At 44.1% G+C, this 27,709-nt stretch overlaps 1 protein-coding gene across 3 annotated transcripts in view; it reads right to left on the bottom strand.

Moving 5' to 3' along the window:
- Positions 1-27,709, bottom strand: part of CENPT (centromere protein T) — a 595,880-nt gene that overhangs the window by 221,721 nt on the left and 346,450 nt on the right. For all 3 annotated transcript variants that reach the window (XM_073605031.1, XM_073605032.1, XM_073605030.1), the window contains one exon: positions 18,931-19,000. In XM_073605031.1, the coding sequence (XP_073461132.1) occupies positions 18,931-19,000 (70 nt within the window). The remainder of the gene's footprint in view (positions 1-18,930; positions 19,001-27,709) is intronic.

Raw genomic sequence — 27,709 nt, 5'->3', positions numbered from 1 at the left:
TGTAAAATTCATTTCTTGGAGTACATCACGGGACACAGAGCAGGCTATATACTTCATTATTTGGGTTATGCGCCACCTATAGGTGAATGGACACCTAGACAGGAAGTCCTCCCCTATATATCCCCTCCTATACAGGAAGTACCTCAGTTTTGTAGCAAGCAAGGAATTCCCAAAAAGATGGGAGGAACCGGATACCTGAAATAGATTTTACACGTAAGTATGTAGAAAAAAAAATCCAATTTTCTTTATCGTACATCACGGGACACAGAGCAGGCTATATACTTAACTATCTGGGATGTCCCAGAGCAATACCCATGAGGGGAGACACCATCACAGAAACTGCCACCAGAGAAGGACCTACTCGTAGCCGACTGTTATGCGCTGAGGCTAAAGGCAGTATCCTCTGCGGCTCTGACATCAACCTGGAAAAACCCTGTCAATGTATGAACCAAAATCCATCTAGCGGCTTTGCAAAACTGAGCCACTGAAGGCAGATAGTTTAAAAATACCCCCACATACCTGGTAGAGCGCCCTCTCACCAGAAAGGGTGGGGCTCTTGCCCTTTCAAACCATAGGCTTGAATGATTAACTGGCGGATCAAATTAAAAATAGTTTACACCTGGATGTCGCCTGCCCTTCCAGGGCTCTATTGGCAGCACAAACCAGGATTCCTTAACTGAGCCAAAACCTCAAGTAAATTCTGACTGCCCAAACTACATTCAGAGCATGCATCGATCTTTCCCCTCTCGAATGTGACCTAGGAAAAAAGAAAGGCAAGACACTGTCCTGATTCAAGTGAAAACTAAAAACCACTCCAGGCAAGAAAAATGGATGAGGACGCCACATCACCTTATGATGCAAGACCAAGAACAGCTCCTTACATATAAGAGCCGCCATCTCTGACACTCTTCTTGCCGAATAGATAGTAACCAAAGAAGTCACCTTCCGGGCCAAGTACCAACGGAATTTCTCAAATTAGTTCAAAAGGTGGCTTCTGCAAGGACAGCCAAGACCAAAATCAAGTCCTAAGGACACAAGGGTGGACTTGCAGGTGGGACTGTCTGCATTACACCCTGCATTAAGTACGAATCAAGGAGTGAGAAACAACGGTCTCTGGAAAAAAATGGATAGAGACGAAATCTGTCCCTTAAAAGATACTTGAGGCGATACTCATTTGCCCTCCTGATTGGAGAAAGGAAAAATTTCCCATTCACATATTTATGCGGCTGCCACTTCCTGGCTTCACCCCCAGGCAAATAAGATTTCCAAGTCCTGTAAAGGAAGCTCCCTGAATCCGGGTTCCTGTCGCTCAACAGTGCGGAGATAACAGGACCCAAGACCATTAGATCTGGCTGGACCGGAAGTGTTCACGGAGTGTCCCCTGCAAGATTCACTATTTTGGTGTACCAAGCCCTCCTGGCTAGGCTGGCTAACATGATGACCAGTGTTACCACCTCCCGGATTCTTCGCAAAAGATGCGTCAGTAGTTAAAACAGGGGGAAGGTTTAGATTAAGGAGAACTGGTCCCCCAGGTGTTACCCGTGTATCTACTCCTATTGCCAATGGAACACTCATCCTGGACACAACCTGTCCAATTTTTTGAAGAATCTGGAAACCACTAGATCCACCTGCAGAGGTGTCCAACTCTGGCAGATTGCGGAAAACGTCTCAGGATACAGGGACCACTGTCCTGGTATTAGTCGCTGCCAGATTTTCTATATCTGAAATATGTACTAGTGAAAAATGGCACATGTTCTGCCCCAGACAGAATATGGTTCACCTTCTTAAACCACACGGCTCCTGGTGCCACGCTGGTGGTTGATATATTCCACTGTAGTGGCATTGTCGGAATGAACACTGATCATAAACCTGTGTAGCTGGTTTGTCCAATAATCCAGAGCAAGGTATACTGCTTGAAGTTCCAAGATATTGATGGGCATTATTCTCTCCTGTGGATATCAAGTCCCCTGAACTGTAGCCACCTTTAAACCTCAAAACCAACTGGAGAGACTAGCAACATTGGTTATCATCATCCTTATCACTAGAAAGAAAAATTTCTCCTTTTCCAGATTCCGATCAACCACCAATTCGAGCTCTTCATCGGATAAAGGGAGAAAATCTCACAAAATGCCCATTTGGGTGATCCCAGTCTGCATACAGTATATTAGTTGCTCCAGCAGTGGGTGTAAAGGGAAAGCATGCGGGCCCTGCGAAGGCCTCAAAGAACCCAAGGAAGAACAGGGGGCCTCAGCCACTTCCGCTGGGGGGGCAATTAATATGAGGAACGGACCAATTCCGTAAGGGATTGGACCAGCAGCTTTTGGGATTGAGGCTGAAAAGGGCTCCTCTGAGATTGAACCCTCAGAAGAGGAGTCATCTGCCTGCCCCTCTTCTCAGTCACCCAATGGCACCTCAATGTCATCTGCCCATTCCTGTTCCAAAACTGGAAGGTCAGGAGGGGGAGAAGGGGACCTGTCGCGTTTTTTCCCAGACTGGGAGACAGGCGCGATTATGTTGGCTTTTTTTTCCCTCCAACCCAGCTAATGCTGAAGCCAACTCGTCCTTGGTGAAGTATGCAGAGGCTGAAATGTTGAATGTAGCCACTATGCCCGATAGCCTCAATGGCTCAGACTGGCCAGTTGCACCTGGCTTTTCAAGGGGAGGATAGTCCTGTGGAAGCATGACTAGGATCCTCAGATCCCATCAGACGCACTCTTGCGCTCCTCCTTGCTGTATTTCCACCTTTCTTTTGGGAAGAAATAGTCCTAAGCACAAAATGCAACTGTACTCACAATATGCATCCACTGCTGAGCTGTAGTCCAGGAAAAAAATGCTGCTATCGCTGCTCAGCCTAATGGCCGTAGACATGCCTTTAAGATGTCTGTATCCACCCCCATACAACGCTTACATGCCCCAGTATACTCTGTGTCCCTCCGTCAGCCACCAGACTCATCACAGAGTCACAAAATGTATGGCCTGCGCCGTACTGCCTTCACGCTTGCTCCCCACGAGGACGCCAGCCGCACCTAAGCCACACCCCCTACGTCCTGCAGCGGCCTATTTCCAGCTGACCTTTGCGCGCATGGACGAGGCGGTCCCAAGTATCAGGATAGCCCGGGGGCCGTGTACTGTGGGGAGACGCCGGCCACCCTGCCCCCCGACCCCCCCCCGTCGGAACCAGCCTCTGGGGGAGAACCGCGTGCCTGTGGGTAGAAGGTGGGAGGTCCCAGGGAACTGGCAACCAGGATAAGGGGCAATGCTGTCTCCAAAGGAGCATTGTACACAGAAAAAAACAAGCATGACAAGCAGGTATGTTACAATACACCCTCTAGTGGTGAAAAACAGGCAAGGCATTCGCTACTAAGAATAAATCCTTTGAAGTGAACCAAATGTGTTTCTTTCCCAGGTTTTTTTCTTCATTGTGGTTTTTTTCTTTTTTTAAATTTACTATTCCCGCTGCAGGGTTTGCTGGAGAAAACACAGCCAGACCCAATCTTCACCCATCACGGCAAGCTGTGTCATAAAAGACCTTCAGAGACTGGGTCCCCCTTAATGTGGGGTCCACTCCCCTGGACCTGTATAGCACCCTGCAGGAAAGCACCTTAGTCAGAACACTGCACAGGGTTCCATTACGCAGGGTCCAGCGCCGTAAAACTACATTACAGGCAAAACCTCGAGGAATATTCTGTCCTTTCCATGAGGCTTGGGTACCATCCATTTCCGGCTGACAGCTTTCTCGAATGGATCCGATTCAAGTCCATGATTCCTAACAGAATCCTCCAGCCTTCTAAGTATGCTTCCAAGAGCACATATAATCCATGACTATCACCTTTTAAACACTGGCAAAAAAAAACGGAGGAACTTCCTGTATGGGAGGGGTCACATAGAGGGGGACTTCCTGTCTTTGGGTGTGCCAGTGTCCATTCACCTATAGGTGGCGTATAACCCACATAGTAATTACTATGGCTGCTCTTTGTCCCGTGAAGTACTAAAAAGAAATGGGGAGTACTTGGAATGGTTCGGGGTGGAAAGTGGGGTCCCCCAGGGTTCTGACCTTGGATCAATCCTATTTAATTTATTCATAAACGACCTGGAGGATGGGATAAACCGCTCAATCTCTGTATTTGCAGACAATACTAAGCTAATCAGGGCAATAACTTCTCCGCAGGATGTGGAAACCTTGCAAGAAGATCTGAACAAATGAATGGGGTGGGCAACTACATGGCAAATGAGGTTCAATGTATAAAAATGTAAAATAATGCATTTGGGTGGCAAAAATATGAATGCAATCTATACACGGGGGGGGGACCTCTGGGGGAATCTAGGATGGAAAACAACATAGGGGTCCTAGTAGATGATAGGCTCAGCAATGGCATGCAATGCCAAGCTGCTGTGAGCAAACAGAATGTTGGTATGCATTAAAAAGGGGATTAACTCCAGAAATAAAACGATAATTCTCCCACTCTACAAGACTCTGCCGTCCAGTTCTGGGCACCAGTCCTCAGGAAGGATGTGCTGGAGCTGAAGGGAGTCCAGAGAAGGGCAACAAAACTAATAAGAGGACTGGAGGATATTAGTTAAGAGGAAAGGTTACGAGCACTGAACTTGACTTTAAGAGGGGATATGATTTCAATGTACAAATACCATACTGGTGACCACACAATAGGGATAAAGCTTTTACGCGAAAAATAATTTAATAAGACACATGGCCATTCACTAAAATTAGAAGAAAAGCGGTTTAACCTTAAACTGCTTAGAGGGTTCTTTACTGTAAGAGAGGGAAGGATGTGGAATTTTCTTCCACAGGCAGTGATTTCAGCAGGGAGCATCGATAATTTAAAAAAAAACTATTATACAAGCACCTGAAAGACCACAACACACAGGGATATACAATGTAATCCTGACATAAAATCACACACATAGGTTGGACTTGATGGACTTGTGTCTTTTTAACCTCGCCTACTATGTAAGGTTTGCTGACTGTTACCTCAGTAGGAGGTCACCTAGATATCCCACAATGGGAATTCCCGAGAGAGTGGTAAGGCTAGCACTGGCCCAGCACCTTGGTAAACATTCACTGAACAAAAATAGGATTTTTTCATCATACTTACCTGTAAAATCCTTTTCTTTGAGTACATCATGGGACACCGAGTCAGGCTTAATATTCATTACATGTTGGGTTATACTCCATCTCCAGGTGACTGGACACCGGTAGACAGAAAGTGATCCCCTATATAACCCCAGGAAGTTTTGTAGAAAGCACTGAATCCTCAAAAAAGAGGGAAGGGATCTCTGATTTCCACAGCTGACTGTAGAAAATATGATTTTGACACAGAGCCACAGTAATAACTGATGGGTTATGTAGGTACCTTTAGGTATTGGACACTGGTCACACCCTAATCAGGAAGTTCAACCCCCTATATAATCCCCCCCTTCCAGGGATACCTCAGTTTTGTAGCAAAGCAATATAAGTGTATTAGAAGAGGGACGGCACCTCTGTGTCCCGTGATGTCCATCGAAAGAAAAGGATTTTACAGGTAAGCTGTTATAAAAAATCCTATTTTCTTTCTCGGACATCACGGGACACAGAGCCACAGTAATAACTGATGGGATGTCCCAAAGCAATGCCAACTGAGGGGGGGGGATCACAACCAAGTAGAGTGCAATCAGACCCGAAGACCCTGTTTCGCTATCTGCAGCACACTACGCCCATAGGCAATATCCTCATGCCTTCTCACATCCACCTGATAAAATCTGGTGAATGTATGAACTGAAGACCAGGTTGCAGCCTTGCAGATCTGAGCCATAGAGGCCTGGTGATGCACTGCCCAAGAAGCACCAATAGCCCTTGTGGAATGTGCTTTGATCTGAAACGGAGGAATTCTTCTGTTTCAAACCGTAAGCCTGAATAATCAATTGTCGAATCCATTTAGAAATGGTCGTTTTTGACGCTGCCTGTCCTCTATTGGGACCCTCTGGCAGCACGAACAAAACATCCGTTTTGCGAATTTGTGCAGTTGCTTCCAGATAGGTCTTGATTGCTCTTACTACATCCAAAGAATGTAGCGATCTCTCTTCCGAAGAACAGGGATCTGGAAAAAAGGAAGGCAGAACAATGTCTTGGTTTAGATGAAAATCTGAAACCACCTTCGGTAAAAAACTAGGATGAAGGTGCAGTACCACTCTATCCTTGTGTATAATCAACTAAGGCTCCTTACAGGAAAGGGCTGCCAATTCTGATACTCTTCTAGCAGAAGAGATGGCTACCAGAAAAATTAGTTTCCTTGTCAGCAAGACCAAAGGAATCTGACATATTGGTTCAAAAGGTTGTTTTTGTAACACTGACCAAACCAAGTTCAAGTCCCAAGGGTTTAGAGGTGCCTTAACCGGAGGATTAAGATGCATCACACCCTGCATAAAGTTTCGGACCAAAGAAAGAGATGCAAGTGGCCGTTGAAACAATACTTATAAAGCCGAGACCTGGCCCTTGAAGGTACTCAAGGCCAGCTTCATCTCTAATCCTAATTGTGGAAAATCAAGATTTCTACCTATGACATATTTTCTGGGATGCCAACCCCTGGATTCACACCAGGATACATAAGCTTTCCAGACTCTATGATAAATTATTCTGGAAGCTGGCTTCCTTGCATTGATCAAGGTAGATATGACAGGACCTGAAAGCCCACGAGTCTTCAGAACGTGGGTCTCAATAGTCAAACCGTCAAATTTAGCTTTTGTAAGGCAGGATGGAACACTGGACCCTGAGATAACAGGTCTGGGCGTACCGGTAGGGTCCACGGGGAACCCACCGTCATCCTTACTACTGCTGCATACCAAGTCCTTCTGGGCCATGCGGGGGCCACCAGAAGTACCAACTTTTTTTCTTGCCTGATCCTGCGAAGGAGTCGTGGCAGCAGCAGAATAGGTGGGAATGCATAAATTAGTGAGAACCGATGCCACGGAATCACTAACGCATCCGTCCCGCATGCAAGAGGATCCCTCGTCCTTGCCACAAATCTGTGTATCCTTTTGTTGAATCGGGATGCAAAAAGATCTACATCTGGGACCCCCCATCTTTGGCATATGGCCAAAAAGACGTCGGGATGCAGAGAACATTCCTCCGGGAGTAACTGCTGGCGACCTAGATAGTTCGCCTGCCAGTTCTCTATCCCTGGAATGAAAACTGCCGATATGTATGGCACCTGCATCTCTGCCCAGACTAAGATCTAGTTCACCTCCTTTTGAGCAGCTCGGCTCCGGATGCCTCCCTGATGATTGACATAAGCCACTGCTGTGGCATTGTCGGACTGGATCCTGACCGGGCAACCCTGTAGCCTGATAGCCCTAAGAGCCTGGACTAAGTATACCGCCCGGATCAACAGAATGTTGATGGGTAAGGTCCTCTCGGTCTTGGACCATAGCCCCTGGATCGCAGACTGTTCCAGAACTGCTCCCCAACCTGACAGACTGGCATCTGTTGTTACCACCGTCCAGGTAACCGGTAGAAAGGATTTTCCCTTGTGCAGGTTTTCGGATATGAGCCACCAATTGAGGCTCTGATGCACCGCATGTGACAGGTGCATCGGAAAGTCTAATGCCTGAACCTTCTTGTTCCAGGCCGACAGAATACTGTGTTGCAGTAGTCTTGAATGGAACTGAACATAGGGAACTGCTTCGAATAAAGACACCATCTTTCCCAGCAGCCTCATACAAAGGCAGACAGAAGGACCCTTCTTGGTCCTGACTGTCAGAATCAGTTCCCTTAAAGCAGAGATCTTTGCCTGAGGAAGAAATACTTTCTCCTGGCTTGTAGAGGGAGCGACTGCTTCTTCTCTGGGTCTCTGGGAACACTTGATCTGAGGAAACAAGGAGAGGGAAATTCTTGGAACTCCAGCTTGTACCCAAAGGTTACCGTGGAGATTACCCATCTGTCCTGGAAGTCCTCCTGCCAGAGCTTTGAGAACTGTAGCAGTCTTCCCCCCACTCGAGCGAGCGGGGGCGCCCCTTCATGAAGAGGTCTTAGTGTTTTGTCTAGAAGACTTCTTCCCCCAGGACTTCATTTGTTCCTGGGGTTGACTCTTATTTCTTGCCCCAGACAGAGGAGGCCGTCGTGACTGCCTGGAGGCTGATGCCCCTGGCGCTGAGGAAAGAGTCCGTTTGAAAGAGGGATGCTTACTCTTCTTCTTAACAGGTAAGAGAGTGCTTTTCCCACAAGAGATTCTCTTGATATAGTTATCCAAGTCTTCTCCAAACAACCTTGCACCCTGAAAAGGGAACCCAGCCAAGAGCTTCTTACATGGTGCTTCGGCTGACCAATTTTTCAACCATAAGATTCTACGCATATGCACCAACCCAAGTGAAAGACGAGAGGTTTGCACGATAGAATCTCTGATGGCGTTAACAACATAACTTAAGGCTGCTGGAAGGTTAGCAAACCCCTGGGCCTGTTGTTCAGGTAATACTTTGATGACCTGCTTAACATGGTCTCTTAAGTATTGACAGACTCCAATCGCTGCTACTGCAGGTTGGGCCACTCATCCTGCGAAGGAAAAAACATCCTTTAATAAGGATTCCATCTTTTTATCCACAGGATCCCTGAGCATCTGAGCGTTGTCTACAGGACAAGTCAGACTACTATTTATAGAGGAAATGGCCGCAAAAATGGCTGGCATTCCCCACATCTTAAAAAATTTTTCTTCCATAGGATAAAGTGTTGAAAATGTTTTCAGCGGAAGAAATCGCTTATCTGGGTGATCCCACTCAGAATAAAAGGAGCTTTTCAAGCAAATTATGAACATGCAAAGCAGGTGCTGCTTGGGAAGGTTTCAGTGACCCCAAAGCAGAAGAGGATTCTTTAACTGCTTCAGGTACGGGCAACTTAAATGTGGAGTGGACCAATCCAGTAAGGATCTGCACTAAGACTTTCTCCTCTTGGGAAGAGGGTCCCTCTCCACCCGATTCCTCCGAAGAGGAATTATCTGTCCCATCCTGATCCTCTGAAAGGGATTCATCTCCTTTATCCCAGAGCTCCTCTGCTTGAGGGTCTTGGGAAACAGAGGAAGGCCTAGTACGTTTTCTTCCACTGAGTGAAGATGTAATCACGGCCATTTATCTTTCCTCTAAACCATTAATGGTTGAGGAAAAAACCTCCTGTGTAATGTATACAGGGGCTGAAGTGCCGGAAGCAGGTATAGCCCCAGACCCCAACGGCTCTCCCTGTCCAGCCGTCCCTGGCCCCTCAGGGGGGAGGGTGTAGCAGACAGGGGGTCCTCAGAACCTGAATGAGATCCCCTAGTGTCTCTGGTTCTGGGGGTACTTGAACCTCTTCTACCCATAGTGCAAAGCAACAAGGTGTGAGGTATCCAAAATGAACACTGACTGCTGAGCGATGTAGTCTGGCAAAAGCCTTGCTACCAAATGCCCAGTCCGGTGTTACCTTAGTAAATGCAGCCTAGGAGAATGCCTGTGTCCCACCTTACATGCGACTGTCCGCTCTGTGTCCCTCCAAGGCTCAGAGCACCTGTAGAGTGTGCTTTAAGTAGCCACGCTTCTGGCACTGTGGGCGTCTGAGCAAGCTGACGCTCTGCTGGCGCCCCCCCCACTCTGGCGCCCCCCCTCGTCTTTTTCGAAAACGAGCCCTTCCCGTGCGAGCCTGACCCTTCCGAATTATCATGGAGGAAGGCTGGGGGTGGAGGAGGAAGGGGAGAGGCCGGCAGCGATGGGGGCCTGCATACCTGCAATGGCGGCCTGGCGGCAGCGGCGGTAACAGTGCGGTGTAACAAACCACCTTACAGCCCACTTGCGGCCTCCCCTAAGCCTGGGGGGAACATTCCTGAGGAGAAATCCCCCATCCCATCCTACCTGGAGCCGGTCGGAAGAGCTGTGTAGCGTGGAACGCTGAGACAGAAAACAGCATGAGAAGGTATGTGCTCTTGGCAGCCCCTGGTGGTCACAATAGGCATAGCATGCATTTACCTTAAAGGAGAAAACCTACTAGAATTCAAAATTCTGTGGAATCTCCTTACCTTATCCAGCCGCAGGGTGCTGTATACACAGACCCAATCTTCACCTCTCACGGTGGGCTCCGTTTTAAAAAACCGTCAGAGACTGGGGCCCCCTACGAGTAGGGGGATCCTGCAGTTCTGGCCCTGTAAAGCACCCAGCCAGAAATTAGGAGGTTTAAAGCCATTTTCTGATCTGGGGGGGTTCAGCTCTCTAAAAAGAGAAGCGTTACAGGTAAAATCTCGTTTCTTTGGACACTAGGCCTGGGTACCATCCAATTCGGCTATGAAAAGACACTTTGTATGGATCTGGTTCGCCTGGCTTGCCCCAGTATAGGATATCAGGATATTCCCTATGGAGCTTCAGCACAGGACATCTTTACACGTCCAACACCTAAGACACTGGCGTAAAAACTGAGGTATCCCTGGAAGGGGAGGGATTATATAGGGGGTTGAACTTCCTGATTAGGGTGTGACCAGTGTCCAATACCTAAAGGTACCTACATAACCCATCAGTTATTACTGTGGCTCTGTGTCCCGTGATGTCCGAGAAAGAAAAGAGAATTTCTGGCTTCACATCAAGCAATATAAGTCTTCCAAACCTTATGATAAATCTTCCTAGTGACAGCTTTTCTAGCATTCACTAGGGTAGACACTACTAGTCCTGAGATGCCACGGTCCTTCAGCACCCTGGCTTCAATAGCCATGCTGTCAAATTTAGAGACTGTAAATTGGGGTGGAATATAGGACCTTGAGACAGTACATCGGGATGATGTGGAAGCGTCCATGGCCTGTCTATTGTCAGTCTCACAATCTCCAGAAACCAGGGCCTTCTGGGCCAGGTTGGTGCCACCAGAATGACTGGAACCCCCTCTCTCCAAATCCATTGGGTAATAAATTTAAAAGAGCGAACAAACATCCTGGATGGCTTAACTCCAATGTAAAAATGCATATAAAAGCAAAGGAGAAGGCCTTCAAAAAATACAAGGTTGAGGGATCATCCACAGCATTCAGAATTTATAAAGAATGCAATAAGAAATGTAAGGGTGCAATTAGGATGGCTAAGATAGAACATGAAAGACACATAGCGGAGGAGAGCAAAAAAAATCCCAAGAAATTCTTTAAGTATGTAAACAGTAAAAAAGGGAGGACAGACCATATTGGCCCCATAAAGAATGAGGAAGGACATCTGGTTACAAAGGATGGGGAGATGGCAGAGGTATTGAATGTATTCTTCTCCTCAGTATTCACGAGTGAATCGGGGGGCTTCAGTAACCAAAACTGCAGTGTTTATCCTCATGACACAACACAGGAAGCACCTACATGGTTAACAGAGGACGGAATTAAAATTAGACTTGAGAAACTTAACATTAATAAATCACCGGGACCAGATGGCTTGCATCCGAGGGTACTTAGGGAACTCAGTCAGGTGATTGCCAGACCGTTGTTCCTAATTTTTACAGACAGTCTATTGACTGGAATGGTGCCAGCTGATTGGAGAAAAGCCAATGTAGCACCAATATTTAAAAAGGGCCCAAAAAACATCCCTGGGAATTACAGACCAGTTAGCCTAACATCAATAGTATGTAAACTCTTGGAGGGGATGATAAGGGACTATATACAAGATTTTAGTAATAAGAATGATATCATTAGCAGTAATCAGCATGGATTCATGAAGAATCGTTCTTGCCAAACCAATCTATTAACCTTCTATGAGGAGGTGAGTTGCCATCTAGATAAAGGAAGGCCCGTAGACGTGGTGTATCTGGATTTTGCAAAAGCATTTGACACAGTTCCCCATAAACGTTTACTGTACAAAATAAGGTGCGTTGGCATGGACCATAGGGTGAGTACATGGATTGAAAACTGGCTACAAGGGCGTGTTCAGAGGGTGGTGATAAATGGGGAGTACTCAGAATGGTCAGGGGTGGGTAGTGGGGTCCCCCAGGGTTCTGTGCTGGGACCAATCCTATTTAATTTGTTCATAAATGACCTGGAGGATGGGATAAACAGTTCCATCTCTGTATTTGCAGACGATACTAAGCTAAGCAGGGCAATAACTTCTCCGCAGGATGTGGAAATCTTGCAAAAAGACCTGAACAAATTAATGGGGTGGGCGACTACATGGCAAATGAGGTTCAATGTAGAAAAATGTAAAATAATGCATTTGGGTGTCAAAAATATGAATGCAATCTATACACTGGGGGGAGAACCTCTGGGGGAATCTAGGATGGAAAAGGACTTGGGGGTCCTAGTGGATGATAGGCTCAGCAACGGCATGCAATGCCAAGCTGCTGCTAATAAAGCAAACAGAATATTGGCATGCATTAAAAGGGGGATCAACTGCAGAGATAAAACGATAATTCTCCCGCTCTACAAGACTCTGGTCCGCCCGCACCTGGAGTATGCTGTCCAGTTCTGGGCACCAGTCCTCAGGAGGGACGTACTGGAAATGGAGCGAGTACAAAGAAGGGCAACAAAGCTAATAAAGGGTCTGGAGGATCTTAGTTATGAGGAAAGGTTGCGAGCACTGAACTTATTCTCTCTGGAGAAGAGACGCTTGAGAGGGGATATGATTTCAATTTACAAATACTGTACTGGTGACCCCACAATAGGGATAAAACTTTTTCGCAGAAGAGAGTTTAATAAGACTCGTGGCCACTCATTGCAATTAGAGGAAAAGAGGTTTAACCTTAAACTACGTAGAGGGTTCTTTACTGTCAGAGCGGCAAGGATGTGGAATTCCCTTCCACAGGCGGTGGTCTCAGCGGGGAGCATTGATAGCTTCAAGAAACTATTAGATAATCACCTGAATGACCGCAATATACAGGGATATGTAATGTAATACTGACACATAATCACACACATAGGTTGGACTTGATGGACTTGTGTCTTTTTTCAACCTCACCTACTATATACTATATAAATGTGGAAGGAAAGGGATCAAAGGGAAAGCATAAATCAGGGAGTGCGAACTTCATGGAACGATCAGAGCATATGCTCCAATTGCCAGAGGATCTCTTGTTTGGGACACAAACTGCTGTAATTTGTTGTTGAACCTGGATGCCAGTAGGTCGACCTCTGGCCAACCCCAACGTTGGCAAATTTCCTGGAACACAGCTGGGTGTAGGGACCTTAATGGTAAAAATATGTGGCGCTCATCTAGATGTACCATTCACAATGATAAATCAATTGCAAAGTAGCCAGAAAAAAACTGAGTACTACCTTATCATAACAAATATATGTTGCCTATAGGTGATACAGCAACACATACATACTACGAGGGAGTAAGTATAGCCAATATGTCTGTTATATTCACATAAATGATATGCTGCAGTGCACACTCCAACCTTCTCATGTGGAGGGAGGAAGTAACTAAACAAATCTCAAGTGTTTAAATACTAGTGGTTGGTCTGGATAAACCATAACTAAAAATCACCTGTGTAAAATATTTCTATAAACTTAGTGAATGAAAATTGGTCACAAAAATGATGATGAAAAAATCTTGACATAAATTAAACTTCATAAATAAATACAATGTACATAATAGTCCACACTATTAGGTGATTGAGTGAAAAACAAAGTGACAAAAATACGCATATAAAAATAGTGATCATTAAAATTGGGACACACTTTAATATCCCTTCCACCTAATCAAATAACTATAAAAATAAAAATAATAAAATCAAAAAACAATTGTGACAAATATAAGTGATCAAGTCCAAAAATAAGTGATGCTTCATGCAATGCGACTTTTGATATCCATATAAAATCGTAGCATGCCAGTAAGGTGACTTTGTGCTGAATTCGTTCACTTCACAACCTGGTGCAGCACACAAGTGTTTCCCCCAGCCTCTCACCTCAATTTGCGGCCCCCAATGGGCCAAATCAAGCAGATGGTAAATGCTTAAGTGCAGGGTCTAGAAGCTGTTCACCTCCTCCAACAGGTATACGTGGGTCAGGCTTTCTATACTGGGCACCACCGCTCTCATAAATCCCAAGAATGACAATAAGAAGGAGATGCTCCCATGGTGAAGTAATTCAAATACACGTTTATTTAAATAATGTAGTAACTTACAGTTCCAAATCACAATTGACAGCAGAACGAAAGGAGCTTCCGGGTTCGGCCGTCCCCGGGAAGCGTCCATAAACGTGTATTTGAATTACTTCACCATGGGAGCATCTCCTTCTTATTGTCATTCTTGGGATTTATGAGAGCGGTGGTGCCCAGTATAGAAAGCCTGACCCACGTATACCTGTTGGAGGAGGTGAACAGCTTCTAGACCCTGCACTTAAGCATTTACCATCTGCTTGATTTGGCCCATTGGGGGCCGCAAATTGAGGTGAGAGGCTGGGGGAAACACTTGTGTGCTGCACCAGGTTGTGAAGTGAACGAATTCAGCACAAAGTCACCTTACTGGCATGCTACGATTTTATATGGATATCAAAAGTCGCATTGCATGAAGCATCACTTATTTTTGGACTTGATCACTTATATTTGTCACGATTGTTTTTTGATTTTATTATTTTTATAGTTATTTGATTAGGTGGAAGGGATATTAAAGTGTGTCCCAATTTTAATGATCACTATTTTTATATGCGTATTTTTGTCACTTTGTTTTTCACTCAATCACCTAATAGTGTGGACTATTATGTACATTGTATTTATTTATGAGGTTTAATTTATGTCAAGATTTTTTCATCATCATTTTTGTGACCAATTTTCATTCACTAAGTTTATAGAAATATTTTACACAGGTGATTTTTAGTTATGGTTTATCCAGACCAACCACTAGTATTTAAACACTTGAGATTTGTTTAGTTACTTCCTCCACATGAGAAGGTTGGAGTGTGCACTGCAGCATATCATTTATGTGAATATAACAGACATATTGGCTATACTTACTCCCTCGTAGTATGTATGTGTTGCTGTATCACCTATAGGCAACATATATTTGTTATGATAAGGTAGTACTCAGTTTTTTTTCTGGCTACTTTGCAATTGATTTATCATTGTGAATGGTACATCTAGATGAGCGCCACATATTTTTACCATTAAGACATTGTACATTAGGGTGGGTGAGGACACCCCTTATGTTGGCAGCTGTTCTAATTTTGCTACCATTGTCCATTAAGCTGTGGAATTGTGGTTTTGCACATTTGTTCTTTGCTATTTTGGGTGTAGGGACCATTCCCCCGGGCAGATATGCTGGCGGCTGAGATAATCTGCCTTCCAGTTCTCTACTCCCGGGATATAGACTGCCGATAGAATCGGCACATGTCCCTCTGCCCAGGTTAGTATGCAGTTCACCTCCTTCAGAGTTAAACGACTCCTGGTACCACCTTGGTGGTTTATACAGGCCACTGCAGTGGCATTGCCGGATTGAACCCTGATAGGGCAGTCATGAAGCTCCACCGCCCAGGACCGCAGGGCCAGACGTACTGCCCGAAATTCCAGGACGTTGATGGTTAGGATCTGTTCTGTCCCTGACCATTTCCCCTGAGCTGTGAGCCTTTCCAGGGTTGCTCCCCAGCCTGAGAGACTGGCATCTGTAGTCAGTATTCTCCAAGTTACCGTGAGAAAGGATTTTCCCTTTCGCAGGTTCTGATCCTGCAACCACCAGTTCAGGCTTAAGCGTGCCTGAGGAGATAAGCATATTGGATAATCCAGGGCTTTTCCTCTTCTGTTCCAAGCCAACAAGATGTCTTGTTGTAAAAGCTTGGAATGGAACTGGGCATAGGGCGCTGCCTCGAAGGAAGATACCATCCTCCCTAGAAGACTCATATAGAGCTGAATGGAGGGTTGTCTAGTAACCCTTATCTGACCCACCTGAACCTTCAGGGCACAGATCCTTACAGGAGGCAAGAATACTCTTGCTTGGACTTTGTCTAAGATGAGGCCTAAATACTTTAGACTTTGAGCTGGTTTCAAGGCTGACTTTTCAGTATTTATTATGCAGCCTAAGCTTCTCAAATACCGCACTGTGTATATTATGCTCTGTTCTAGAGCCTGTAATGAGTGATCTCTGAGCATGAGGTTGTCCAGATACCCGAGTACCAGGGTCCCTTGGGCCCTTAAAAGACCCATTACTGGTGTTAGGACCTTTGTGAACACCCGGGGAGCTGTAGCAAGTCCGAAGGGTAGAGCCACAAACTGAAAATGATGTTCCTCTACTGTAAAATGTAGGAACCTCTGATGAGGCTGAAAGACAGGTACGTGTAAATACGCGTGTTATATATCGATGGAGGCTAGAAAGTCTCCTCTCTGGAGTTTGGTTACTACTGAGCGGACAGACTCCAACGGAAAGGACTGTATCAATAGATACTTGGTCAGGGATCTTAAGTTGTAACACCCCGAGTATGAAAAGGGTTAAAGGTCGTTTAGGACATTCCATACCCAAACACAAAGGCAGCTACCGAACACTTCCATCAGCCGAACAAGGAAACCCATACAAATAAATCTCCCCCAAATACAAGACAAGGCTCTGTCTTGAGGTTCAAGCAGGAATGAATCTTTATTGACACACATATTATACAGATCCCACTTCAAAACACTTCCCCCCAACCTTTGGAAAAACAGGGCGGGTTAAACTGTCCAATGACAATGGACACACAGGTCAGGTGTGTTTAACTTCTCATCAGTAAACAGTCTTAGCAGGGGGGCTGCTGGAGGAATCCCCCCCTCCCTCTATAGAGAAACATCCCATAATCCAAGGCAGACAGACACAATAGAACATTGGAATACAGCCACACCCCAAACTAGCACAGCAAATAGTACACAACAAAATGAGACAGCACACATATATATATACAGCATTGAGTCTGACTAGCACAGATCATAGTGTGTTTCTCATTCACCTTGTGCCCCTATTAGTGACTCCCGTCACAATGGCATATCCAGGGTCTCCAGAGTCTGTGTGTCTTGGGGGACATGGACCTGAATCTAAAGTAACACCACCTCCAGGCTCCCCAGGCATACAGCTCACAACGAGCACTGTTCCCCCAAATGCCAGGGCCCATAATCGGTGGGCAAGAGGCTGGCATTCAGTCCCCTCCAAAAGACTCTGTCCCGGGTAGGTCTGTCACAGGTCCAAAATGGGCCGTGTCCCCGTTTGGTTTCTGAACCGTAAACAGGTAGTAAAATCCTGTGCCCCTTTTGAATACAGGGACCTCTACAATCACTCCTTGATGCACTAGATGATGTAGTGCCTGAAGCAATACGTTTCTTTTTGGAGGATCCGAGGGAACGCTGGATCTTAAAAACCTCTGAGGGGTAACCCCCCCCGCAACTCCAGCTTGTAACCGCGAGATATAATTGAGGTGGTGTTCTCCAAATGTCTGCAAAGTGAAGCAGCCTTCCCCCCACCCGATGGGAGTGGGGATGTCCCCTCAAAAGGATGGCTTGGTGCTGGGTTTCGAAGAATTTTGGACCCAGGGTTTTACTGGCCCTAGTCTTGCAGCTTGCCCCTGGCCCTAGCGCCCTGTTGGCGGCGGAACCGCCTTGACACAGACATTTGAGGAAGCAGTCCCTGAGGTTTTAACCACTTGCTTACTGGTCACTTAAACCCCCCTCCAATCCAGACCAATTTTCAGCTTTCAGCGCTGACGCACTTTGAATGACAATTGCGCGGTCATACAACACTGTATAAATGACATTTTTATAATTTTTTCCCCACAAATAGAGCTTTCTTTTGGTGGTATTTGATCACCTTTGCGGTTTTTATTTTTTGTTAAAAAAAATGTAAAATGACTGAATTAAAAAAAAAAAAAAAATTTGTATTTTTTGATATTTTGTTATAAAAAAATTTAAAACCGGTAATTTTTCTCCTTCATTGATGTACGCTGATGAGGCGTCACTGATAGGCAGCAGTGATGGGCACTGATGGGTGGCAATAATGGGCACTGATCAGTTACACTAATAGGCAGCACTGCTAGATGGCACTGATTGGCACTACTGGTGGGCATTGATAGGTGGCACTGTGGGCACAGTTGAGGCAGATGTTCCTCTTCCACTTCGGGACCTTTGTCCCTCGCATCTGAGCTGGTGATCAGCTTTTTTTTCTACTCACGCTGCTAGCATGAGTAGAAAAAAAACACGATTACCGATCTTTTGTTTACATCATGTGATCAGCTGTCATTGGCTGACAGCTGATCACATAGTAAGGGGCCGGGATCAGCCCCTTACTCGGATCGGTGATCACCCGAGTCTCAGGGGAGGTCGTCATATGAACACAGTTAACCCCTTGATCGCCCCCTAGTGTTAACCCCTTCCATACAAGTGACATTTATACAGTAATCGCTGTATAATTGTCAATGGTCCCAAAAATGGCTCAAAAGTGTCCAATTTGTCCACCGCAATATCGCAGTTCCAATAAAAAAACAAAAAACAAAAAAAAAACAAAAAATAGCAGATCACCGCCATTACTAGTAAAAAAAAAAAAAAAAAAATGGCATAAATCTATCCCATATTTTGTAGACGCTATAACTTTTGCGCAAACCAGTCAATATAAATAAACTTATTGCGATTTTTTTACCAAATATATGTAGAAGAATACATAATCGGCCTAAACTGAGGAAAACATTTGTTTTTTTGGAAAAAAAAGTAGGATATTTATTATAGCAAAAAGAAAAAGAAAGGTTTTTTTTCAAAATTGTTGCTCTTTTGTTTTTAGCGCAAAAAATAAAAACCGCAGAGGCGATCAAATACCACCAAAAGAAAGCGCTATTTGTGGGGAAAAAAGCATGTCAATTTTGTTTGGGTACAGCCTCGCTCGACTGCGCAATTGTCAGTTAAAGCAACGCAATGCTGTATTGCAAAAAATGGCCTGGTAATTGAGTAGCCAAATCTTCTGGGGCTGAAGTGGTAAACTCTTAACTAATGGGTATAAATATCGAAGTTATAAAATAGCAATAAAGAAAAAAACATCACCTTGTCTTCACATTAGGATTTACGAATGAGGTAAGCTCTTCAACATTATCTTTCAGTTTACTGCTGTTATCTGAAAAGAAAAAAAAAAAAGTGTTGATTTTAAAAGGCAGAATAAATGCACTTTGGCAATTTGATACTCATTTCAGTAAAATAGAAACTTTCACCGAGCACAGCAATCTTCAGGAAGTTCTGTGCTATCAGTTTTTCCCCTCTATTTGCAGAGTAGTTGTACATTTGCCAAAAAATTGTCTAACAGTTCCTCAAATTTAAAAATCAAAAAATTGTGTTGCGCTGTAAATATACTCAAACGTATTCAAATAATCAGAAGCATGTAGTGCTCATACACTGATGAGAATAAAATGCTATAAGTGCAAAATAGAAAATGAATCCATATATATGTACATGTAAAGCTGCAAACGTGCATTCATAAATGATATTATTCAAAAAGTGCCAAGATATACAGATTGAATATTTTCAATTAAAGTGAAAATTATTCTGTGCAAATCATAAAAAACCTTAAATAATGTTCATTCAAAATGAACTTGCCTCCATTCCCAGTCGATGCCTTCTGAGAGGAAACGAGTCAGGTCGGAGATAGTAGCGTGATTTCAGCACGTGCGGACCGGTCACACAAGGAATGATTTTCTGACCAATCCAAACATCTTTGGTGCAAGTGCAATCTTGTTTTTTAACCACTTCAGCCCCGGAAATATTTACCCCCTTCCTGACCAGAGCACTTTTTACAATTTGGCACTGCGCCGCTTTAACTGCTAATTGCGCAGTCATGCAATGCTGTACCCAAACGAAATTTGCGTCCTTTTCTTCCCACAAATAGAGCTTTCTTTTGATGGTATTTGATCACCTCTGCCGTTTTTATTTTTTGCGCTATAAACGGAAAAAGACCTAAAATTTTGAAAAAAATTATATTTTCTACTTTTTGTTATAAAAAAAAATCCAATAAACTCAATTTTAGTCATACATTTTGGCCAAAATGTATTCGGCCACATGTCTTTGGTAAAAAAAATGTCAATAAGCGTATATTTATTGGTTTGCGTAAAAGTTATAGCGTCTACAAGCTAGGGTACATTTTCTGGAATTTACACAGCTTTTAGTTTATGACTGCCTATGTCATTTCTTGAGGTGCTAAAATGGCAGGGCAGTACAACACCCCCCCCCCCCCCCCAAATGACCACATTTTGGAAAGTAGACACCCCAAGGAAATTGCTGAGAGGCTTGTTGAGCCCATTGAATATAATTTTTTTTGTCCCAAGTGATTGAATAACGACAAAAAAAAAAAAAAAAAAATTACAAAAAGTTGTCACGAAATGATATATTGCTCACACAGGCCATGGGCATATGTGGAATTGCACCCCAAAATACATTTAGCTGCTTCTCCTGAGTATGGGGATACCACATGCGTGGGACTTTTTGGGAGCCTAGCCACGTACGGGACCCCGAAAACCAATCACCGCCTTCAGGATTTCTAAGGGTGAAAATTTTTGATTTCACTCTTCACTGCCTATCACAGTTTCGGAGGCCATGGAATGCCCAGGTGGCACAACCCCCCCGCCCCCCCAAATGACCCCATTTTGGAAAGTAGACACCCCAAGCTATTTGCTGAGAGGCATGGTGAGTATTTTGCAGCCCTCATTTGTTTTTGAAAATGAAGAGAGACAATAAAAAACATTTTTTTTTTCTTTTTTCAATTTTCAAAACTTTGTGACAAAAAGTGAGGTCTGCAAAATACTCACTATACCTCTCAGCAAATAGCTTGGGGTGTCTACTTTCCAAAATGGGGTCATTTAGGGGGGTTCTGTGCCACCTGGGCATTCCATGGCCTCCGAAACTGTGATAGGCAGTGAAGAGTGAAATCAAAAATTTACGCCCTTAGAAAGCCTAAAGGCGGGGCTTGGTTTCCGGGGTCCCGTATGCGGCTAGGCTCCCAAAAAGTCTCACACATGTGGTATTCCCATACTCAGGAGAAGCAACAGAATGTATTTTGGGGTGTAATTTCACATATTCCCATGGCATGTTTGAGCAATATATTATTTAGTTACAACTTTGTGCAAAAAAAAAAAAAAAAAAGTGTCTCTTTCCTGCAACTTGTGTCACAATATAAAATATTCTATGGACTCAACATGCCTCTCAGCAAATAGCTTGGGGAGTCTACTTTCCAAAATGGGGTCATTTGGGGGGGGGGGTTTGAACTGTCCTGGAATTTTATGCACAACATTTAGAAGCTTATGTCACACATCACCCACTCTTCTAACCACTTGAAGACAAAGCCCTTTCTGACACTTTTTGTTTACATGAAAAAAAATATTTTTTTTTTTGCAAGAAAATTACATTGAACCTCCAAACATTATATATATATATATATATTTTTTTTTTTTTAAGCAAGTTTCATTTTTTTTTTCACACAGTATTTAAGCAGCGATTTTTCAAACGCATTTTTTGGGGAAAAAAACACACTTTTTTAAATTTTAATGCACTAAAACACACTATATTGCCCAAATGTTTGATGAAATAAAAAAGATGATCTTAGGCCGAGTACATGGATACCAAACATGACATGCTTTAACCACTTAAGGACCGCCTCATGCCGATGTACGTCGGCAAGGTGGCACGGGCAGGCAGAATCACGTACATATATGTGATCTGCCTCCCGCGGGCGTGGGGTACGATCGGACCCCCCCGGTGCCTGAGGCGGTCTGCTTCTGACCAGCGACGATCAGAGATGAGGGGGAGACCATCCGTTCTTGGCCCCCCCCTCGCGATCGCCGCCGGCCAATCAAATCATCCCTTTGCTGCTGTATGCTAAACAGCAGCAATGGAAATGATGTCATCTCTCCTCGGCTAGGTATTTTCCGTTCCGGCGCCAAGGAAAGAAGACTGAAATGTGAGTTACACAAACACACACATACAGTAGAACATGCCAGGCATACATTACACCCCCGATCCCCTCCCTGATCACCCCCCCCCCCCCCCCGTCACACTGACACCAAGCAGTTTTTTTTATTTTTTTCTGATTACTGTATGGTGTCAGTTTGTGACAGTTACAGTGTTAGGGCAGTTACTCTTAGCCCCCTTTAGGTCTAGGATACCCCCCTAACAAAGTTTTAACCCCTTGATCACCCCCTGTCGCCAGTGTCGCTAAGCGATCATTTTTCTGATCGCTGTATTAGTGTCGCTGGTGACGCTAGTTAGGGAGGTAAATATTTAGGTTCGCCGTCAGCGTTTTATAGCGACAGGGATCCCCATATACTACCTAATAAATGTTTTAACCCCTTGATTGCCCCCTAGTTAACCCTTTCACCACTGATCACCGTATAACTGTTACGGGTGATGCTGGTTAGTTCGTTCATTTTTTATAGTGTCAAGGCACCCGCCGTTTATTACCAAATAAAGGTTTAACCCCCTGATCGCCCGGCGGTGATATGCGTCGCCCAAGGCAGCGTCAAATTAGCGCCAGATACCTGCTAGCACCTGCGTTTTGCCCCTCCACCCGGCCCGGCCCAGCCCAGCCCACCCAAGTGCAGTATCGATCGATCACTGTCACTTACAAAACACTAAAGGCATAACTGCAGCGTTTGCAGAGTCAGGCCTGATCCCTGCGATCACTAACAGTTTTTTTGGTAGCATTTTGGTGAACTGGCAAGCACCAGCCCCAGGCAGCGTCAGGTTAGCGCCAGTACCGCTAACACCCACGCACGCACCGTACACCTCCCTTAGTGGTATAGTATCTGATCGGATCAATATCTGATCCGATCAGATCTATACTAGCGTCCCCAGCAGTTTAGGGTTCCCAAAAACGCAGTGTTAGGGGGATCAGCCCAGATACCTGCTAGCACCTGCGTTTTTCCCCTCCGCCCGGCCCAGCCCACCCAAGTGCAGTGTCGATTGATCATTGTCACTTACAAAACACTAAACGCATAACTGCAGCGTTCACAGAGTCAGGCCTGATCCCTGCCATCGCTAACAGTTTTTTTGGTAGCGTTTTGGTGAACTGCCAAGCACCAGTGGCCTAGTACACCCCGGTCGTAGTCAAACCAGCACTGCAGTAACACTTGGTGACGTGGCGAGTCCCATAAGTGCAGTTCAAGCTGGTGAGGTGGCAAGCACAAGTAGTGTCCCGCTGCCACCAAGAAGACAAACACAGGCCCGTCGTGCCCATAGTGCCCTTCCTGCTGCATTCGCCAATCCTAATTGGGAACCCACCACTTCTGCAGCGCCCGTACTTCCCCCATTCACATCCCCAACCAAATGCAGTCGGCTGCATGAGAGGCATTTTCTTTATGTCCTCCCGAGTAACCCTTCCCAACGAACCCCCCCAAAAAAGATGTCGTGTCTGCAGCAAGCGCGGATATAGGCGTGACACCCGCTATTATTGTCCCTCCTGTCCTGACAATCCTGGTCTTTGCATTGGTGAATGTTTTGAACGCTACCATTCACTAGTTGAGTATTAGCGTAGGGTACAGCATTGCACAGACTAGGCACACTTTCACAGGGTCTCAAAAGATGCCATTGCATTTTGAGAGACCCGAACCTGGAACCGGTTACAGTTATAAAAGTTAGTTACAAAAAAAAAAAAAAAAAGTGTAAAAAAAAAAAAAAAAAAAAAAAAATATAAAATAAAAAAAAAATAGTTGTCGTTTTATTGTTCTCTCTCTCTCTATTGTTCTGATCTTTTTTACTGTATTCTATTCTGCAATGTTTTATTGTTATTATGTTTTATCATGTTTGCTTTTCAGGTATGCAATTTTTTATACTTTACCGTTTACTGTGTTTTATTGTTAACCATTTTTTTGTCTTCAGGTACGCCATTCACGACTTTGAGTGGTTATACCAGAATGATGCCTGCAGGTTTAGGTATCATCTTAATTAATTAGCCTCTAGACTGCTTTTACAAGCAGTGGGAGGGAATGCCCCCCCCCCCCCCCAGTCTTCCGTGTTTTTCCCTGGCTCTCCTGTCTCAACAGGGAACCTAAGAATGCAGCCGGTGATTCAGCCAGCTGACCATAGAGCTGATCAGAGACCAGAGTGGCTCCAAACATCTCTATGGCCTAAGAAACCGGAAGTTACGAGCATTTCATGATTTAGATTTCGCTGGATGTAAACAGCGCCATTGGGAAATTGGGAAAGCATTTTATCACACCGATCTTGGTGTGGTCAGATGCTTTGAGGGCAGAGGAGAGATCTAGGGTCTAATAGACCCCAATTTTTTCAAAAAAAGAGTACCTGTCACTACCTATTGCTATCATAGGGGATATTTACATTCCCTGAGATAACAATAAAAATGATTAAAAAAAAAAAAAAAAAATTAAAGGAACAGTTTAAAAATAAGATAAAAAAGCAAAAAAAAAGGAAGAAAAAAAAAAAAAAAAAAAAAAAAAAAAAAAGCACCCCTGTCCCCCCCTGCTCTTGCGCAAAGGCGAACGCAAGCGTCGGTCTGGCGTCAAATGTAAACAGCAATTGCACCATGCATGTGAGGTGTCACCGCGAACGTCAGATCGAGGGCAGTCATTTTAGCAGTAGACCTCCTCTGTAAATCTAAAGTGGAAACCTGTAAAGGGTTTTAAAAATGTATTTAGTTTGTCGCCACTGCACGTTTGTGCGCAATTGTAAAGCATGTCATGTTTGGTATCCATGTACTCGGCCTAAGATCATCTTTTTTATTTCATCAAACATTTGGGCAATATAGTGTGTTTTAGTGCATTAAAATTTAAAAAAGTGTGTTTTTTCCCAAAAAAATGCGTTTGAAAAATCGATGTGCAAATACTGTGTGAAAAAAAAAAATGAAACACCCACCATTTTAATCTGTAGGGCATTTGCTTTAAAAATATATATAATGTTTGGGAGTTCAAAGTAATTTTCTTACAAAAAAAATAATTTTTTCATGTAAACAAAAAGTGTCAGAAAGGGCTTTGTCCTTAAGTGGTTAGAAGAGTGGGTGATGTGTGACATAAGCTTCTAAATGTTGTGCATAAAATGCCAGGACAGTTCAAAACCCCCCCAAATGACCCCATTTTGAAAAGTAGACACCCCAAGCTATTTGCTGAGAGTCATGTCGAGTCCATGGAATATTTTATATTGTGACACAAGTTGCGGGAAAGAGACAAATTTTTTTTTTTTTTGCACATATATTGCTCAAACATGCCATGGGAATATGTGAAATTACACCCCAAAATACATTCTGTTGCTTCTCCTGAGTACGAGGATACCACGTGTGAGACTTTTTGGGAGCCTAGCCGCGTACGGGACCCCGAAAACCAAGCACCGCCTTCAGGCTGTCTAAGGGCGTAAATTTTTGATTTCACTCTTCACTGCCTATCACAGTTTCGGAGGCCATGGAATGCCCAGGTGGCAAACCCCCCCCCCCAAATGACCCCATTTTGGAAAGTAGACACCCCAAGCTATTTGCTGAGAGGTATAGTGAGTATTTTGCAGACCTCACTTTTTGTCACAAAGTTTTGTAAATTGAAAAAAGAAAAAAAAAAATGTTTTTCTTGTCTTTCTTCATTTTCAAAAACAAATGAGAGCTGCAAAATACTCACCATGCCTCTCAGCAAATAGCTTGGGGTGTCTACATTCCAAAATGGGGTCATTTAGGGGGGTTTGTGCCACCTGGGCATTCCATGGCCTCTGAAACTGTGATAGGCAGCAAAAATTTACACCCTTAGAAATCCTGAAGGCGGTGATTGGTTTTCGGGGCCCCGTACGCGGCTAGGCTCCCAAAAAGTCCCACACATGTGGTATTCCCATACTCAGGAGAAGAAGCTAAATGTATTTTGGGGTGCAATTCCACATATGCCCATGGCCTGTGTGAGCAATATATCATTTAGTGACAACTTTGTGCAAACAAAAAAAAAAAAAATTTGTAACTTTCCCGCAACTTGTGTCAAAATATAAAATATTCCATGGACTCAACATGCCTCTCAGCAAATAGCTTGGGGTGTATACTTTCCAAAATGGGGTCATTTGGGGGGGTTTTGTGCCATCTGGGCATTTTATGGCCTTCAAAGCTGTGATAGGTAGTGAGGAGTGAAATCAAAAATTTACGCCCTTAGAAATCCTGAAGGCGGTGATTGGTTTTCGGGGGCCCCGTACGTGGCTAGGCTCCCAAAAAGTCCCACACATGTGGTATCCCCATACTCAGGAGAAGCAGCTGAATGTATTTTGGGGTGCAATTCCACATAGGCCCATGGCCTGTGCGAGCAATATATCATTTAGTGACAACTTTTTGTAAATATTTTTTTTTTTTGTCATTATTCAATCACTTGGGACAAAAAAAATAAATATTCAATGGGTTCAACATGCCTCTCAGCAATTTCCTTGGGGTGTCTACTTTCCAAAATGGGGTCATTTAGGGGGGTTTTGTACTGCCCTGCCATTTTAGAACCTCAAGAAATGACATAGGCAGTCATAAATTAAAAGCAGTGTAAATTCCAGAAAATGTACCCTAGTTTGTAGACGCTATAACTTTTGCGCAAACCAATAAATATACGCTTATTGACTTTTTTTTTACCAAAGACATGTGGCCGAATACATTTTGGCCTAAATGTATGACTAAAATTGAGTTTATTGGATTTTTTTTATAACAAACAGTAGAAAATATTTTTTTTTCAAAATTATCGGTCTTTTTCCGTTTATAGCGCAAAAAATAAAAACGGCAGAGGTGATCAAATACCATCAAAAGAAAGCTCTATTTGTGGGAAGAAAAGGACGCAAATTTCGTTTGGGTACAGCACTGTATGACCGCGCAATTAGCAGTTAAAGCGACGCAGTGCCAAATTGGAAAAAGTCCTCTGATCCTTAGGCAGCATAATGGTCCGGGGCTGAAGTGGTTAAAATTGCGCACAAACGTGCAGTGGCAACAAAATAAATACATTTTTAAAAGCCTTTAAAAGCCTTTACAGGTTACCACTTTAGATTTACAGAGGAGGTCTACTGCTAAAATTACTGCCCTCGATCTGACCTTCGCGGTGATACCTTACATGCATGGTGCAATTGCTGTTTACATTTGACGTCAGACCGACGCTTGCGTTTGCCTTAGCGTGAGAGCAGGGGGGGACAGGGGTGTTTTTTTTTTTAAACTGCTTTCATTTTTTTTTTTTTTTTTTTTTTAAATCATTTTTATTGTTATCTCAGGGAATGTAAATATCCCCTATGATAGCAATAGGTAGTGACAGGTACTCTTTTTTGAAAAAATTGGGGTCTATTAGACCCTAGATATCTCCTCTGCCCTCAAAGCATCTGACCACACCAAGATCGGTGTGATAAAATGCTTTCCCAATGGCGCTGTTTACATCCGGCGAAATCTAAGTAATGAAATGCTCGTAGCTTATGGTTTCTTAGGCCATAGAGATGTTTGGAGCCACTCTGGTCTCTGATCAGCTCTATGGTCAGCTGGCTGAATCACCGGCTGCATTCTCAGGTTCCCTGTTCAGACAGGAGAGCCAGAGAAAAACACGGAAGATGGTGGGGGGGGGGGCATTCCCTCCCACTGTTTGTAAAAGCAGTCTAGAGGCTAATTAACCACTAGGATTGCTTTTACATGAAAGCCAACCGCTGGCTGAAAAGAATGATACCAAGATGATACCTAAACCTGCAGGCATCATTCTGGTATAAGAACTCAAAGTCGTGAATTGCGTACCTGAAGACAAAAAAAATGGTTAATAAAAACACAGTAAACGGTAAAGTATAAAAAATTGCATACCTGAAAAGCAAACATGATAAAACATAATAACAATAAAACATTGCAGAATAGAATACAGTAAAA

Source organism: Aquarana catesbeiana, linkage group LG11 (genome assembly GCF_042186555.1).
Source record: "Aquarana catesbeiana isolate 2022-GZ linkage group LG11, ASM4218655v1, whole genome shotgun sequence".
Lineage (NCBI taxonomy): Eukaryota > Metazoa > Chordata > Amphibia > Anura > Ranidae > Aquarana > Aquarana catesbeiana.
The sequence above is the reverse complement of the archived record's forward strand: the minus strand, read 5'-3'. Positions and strand labels throughout refer to the sequence as shown.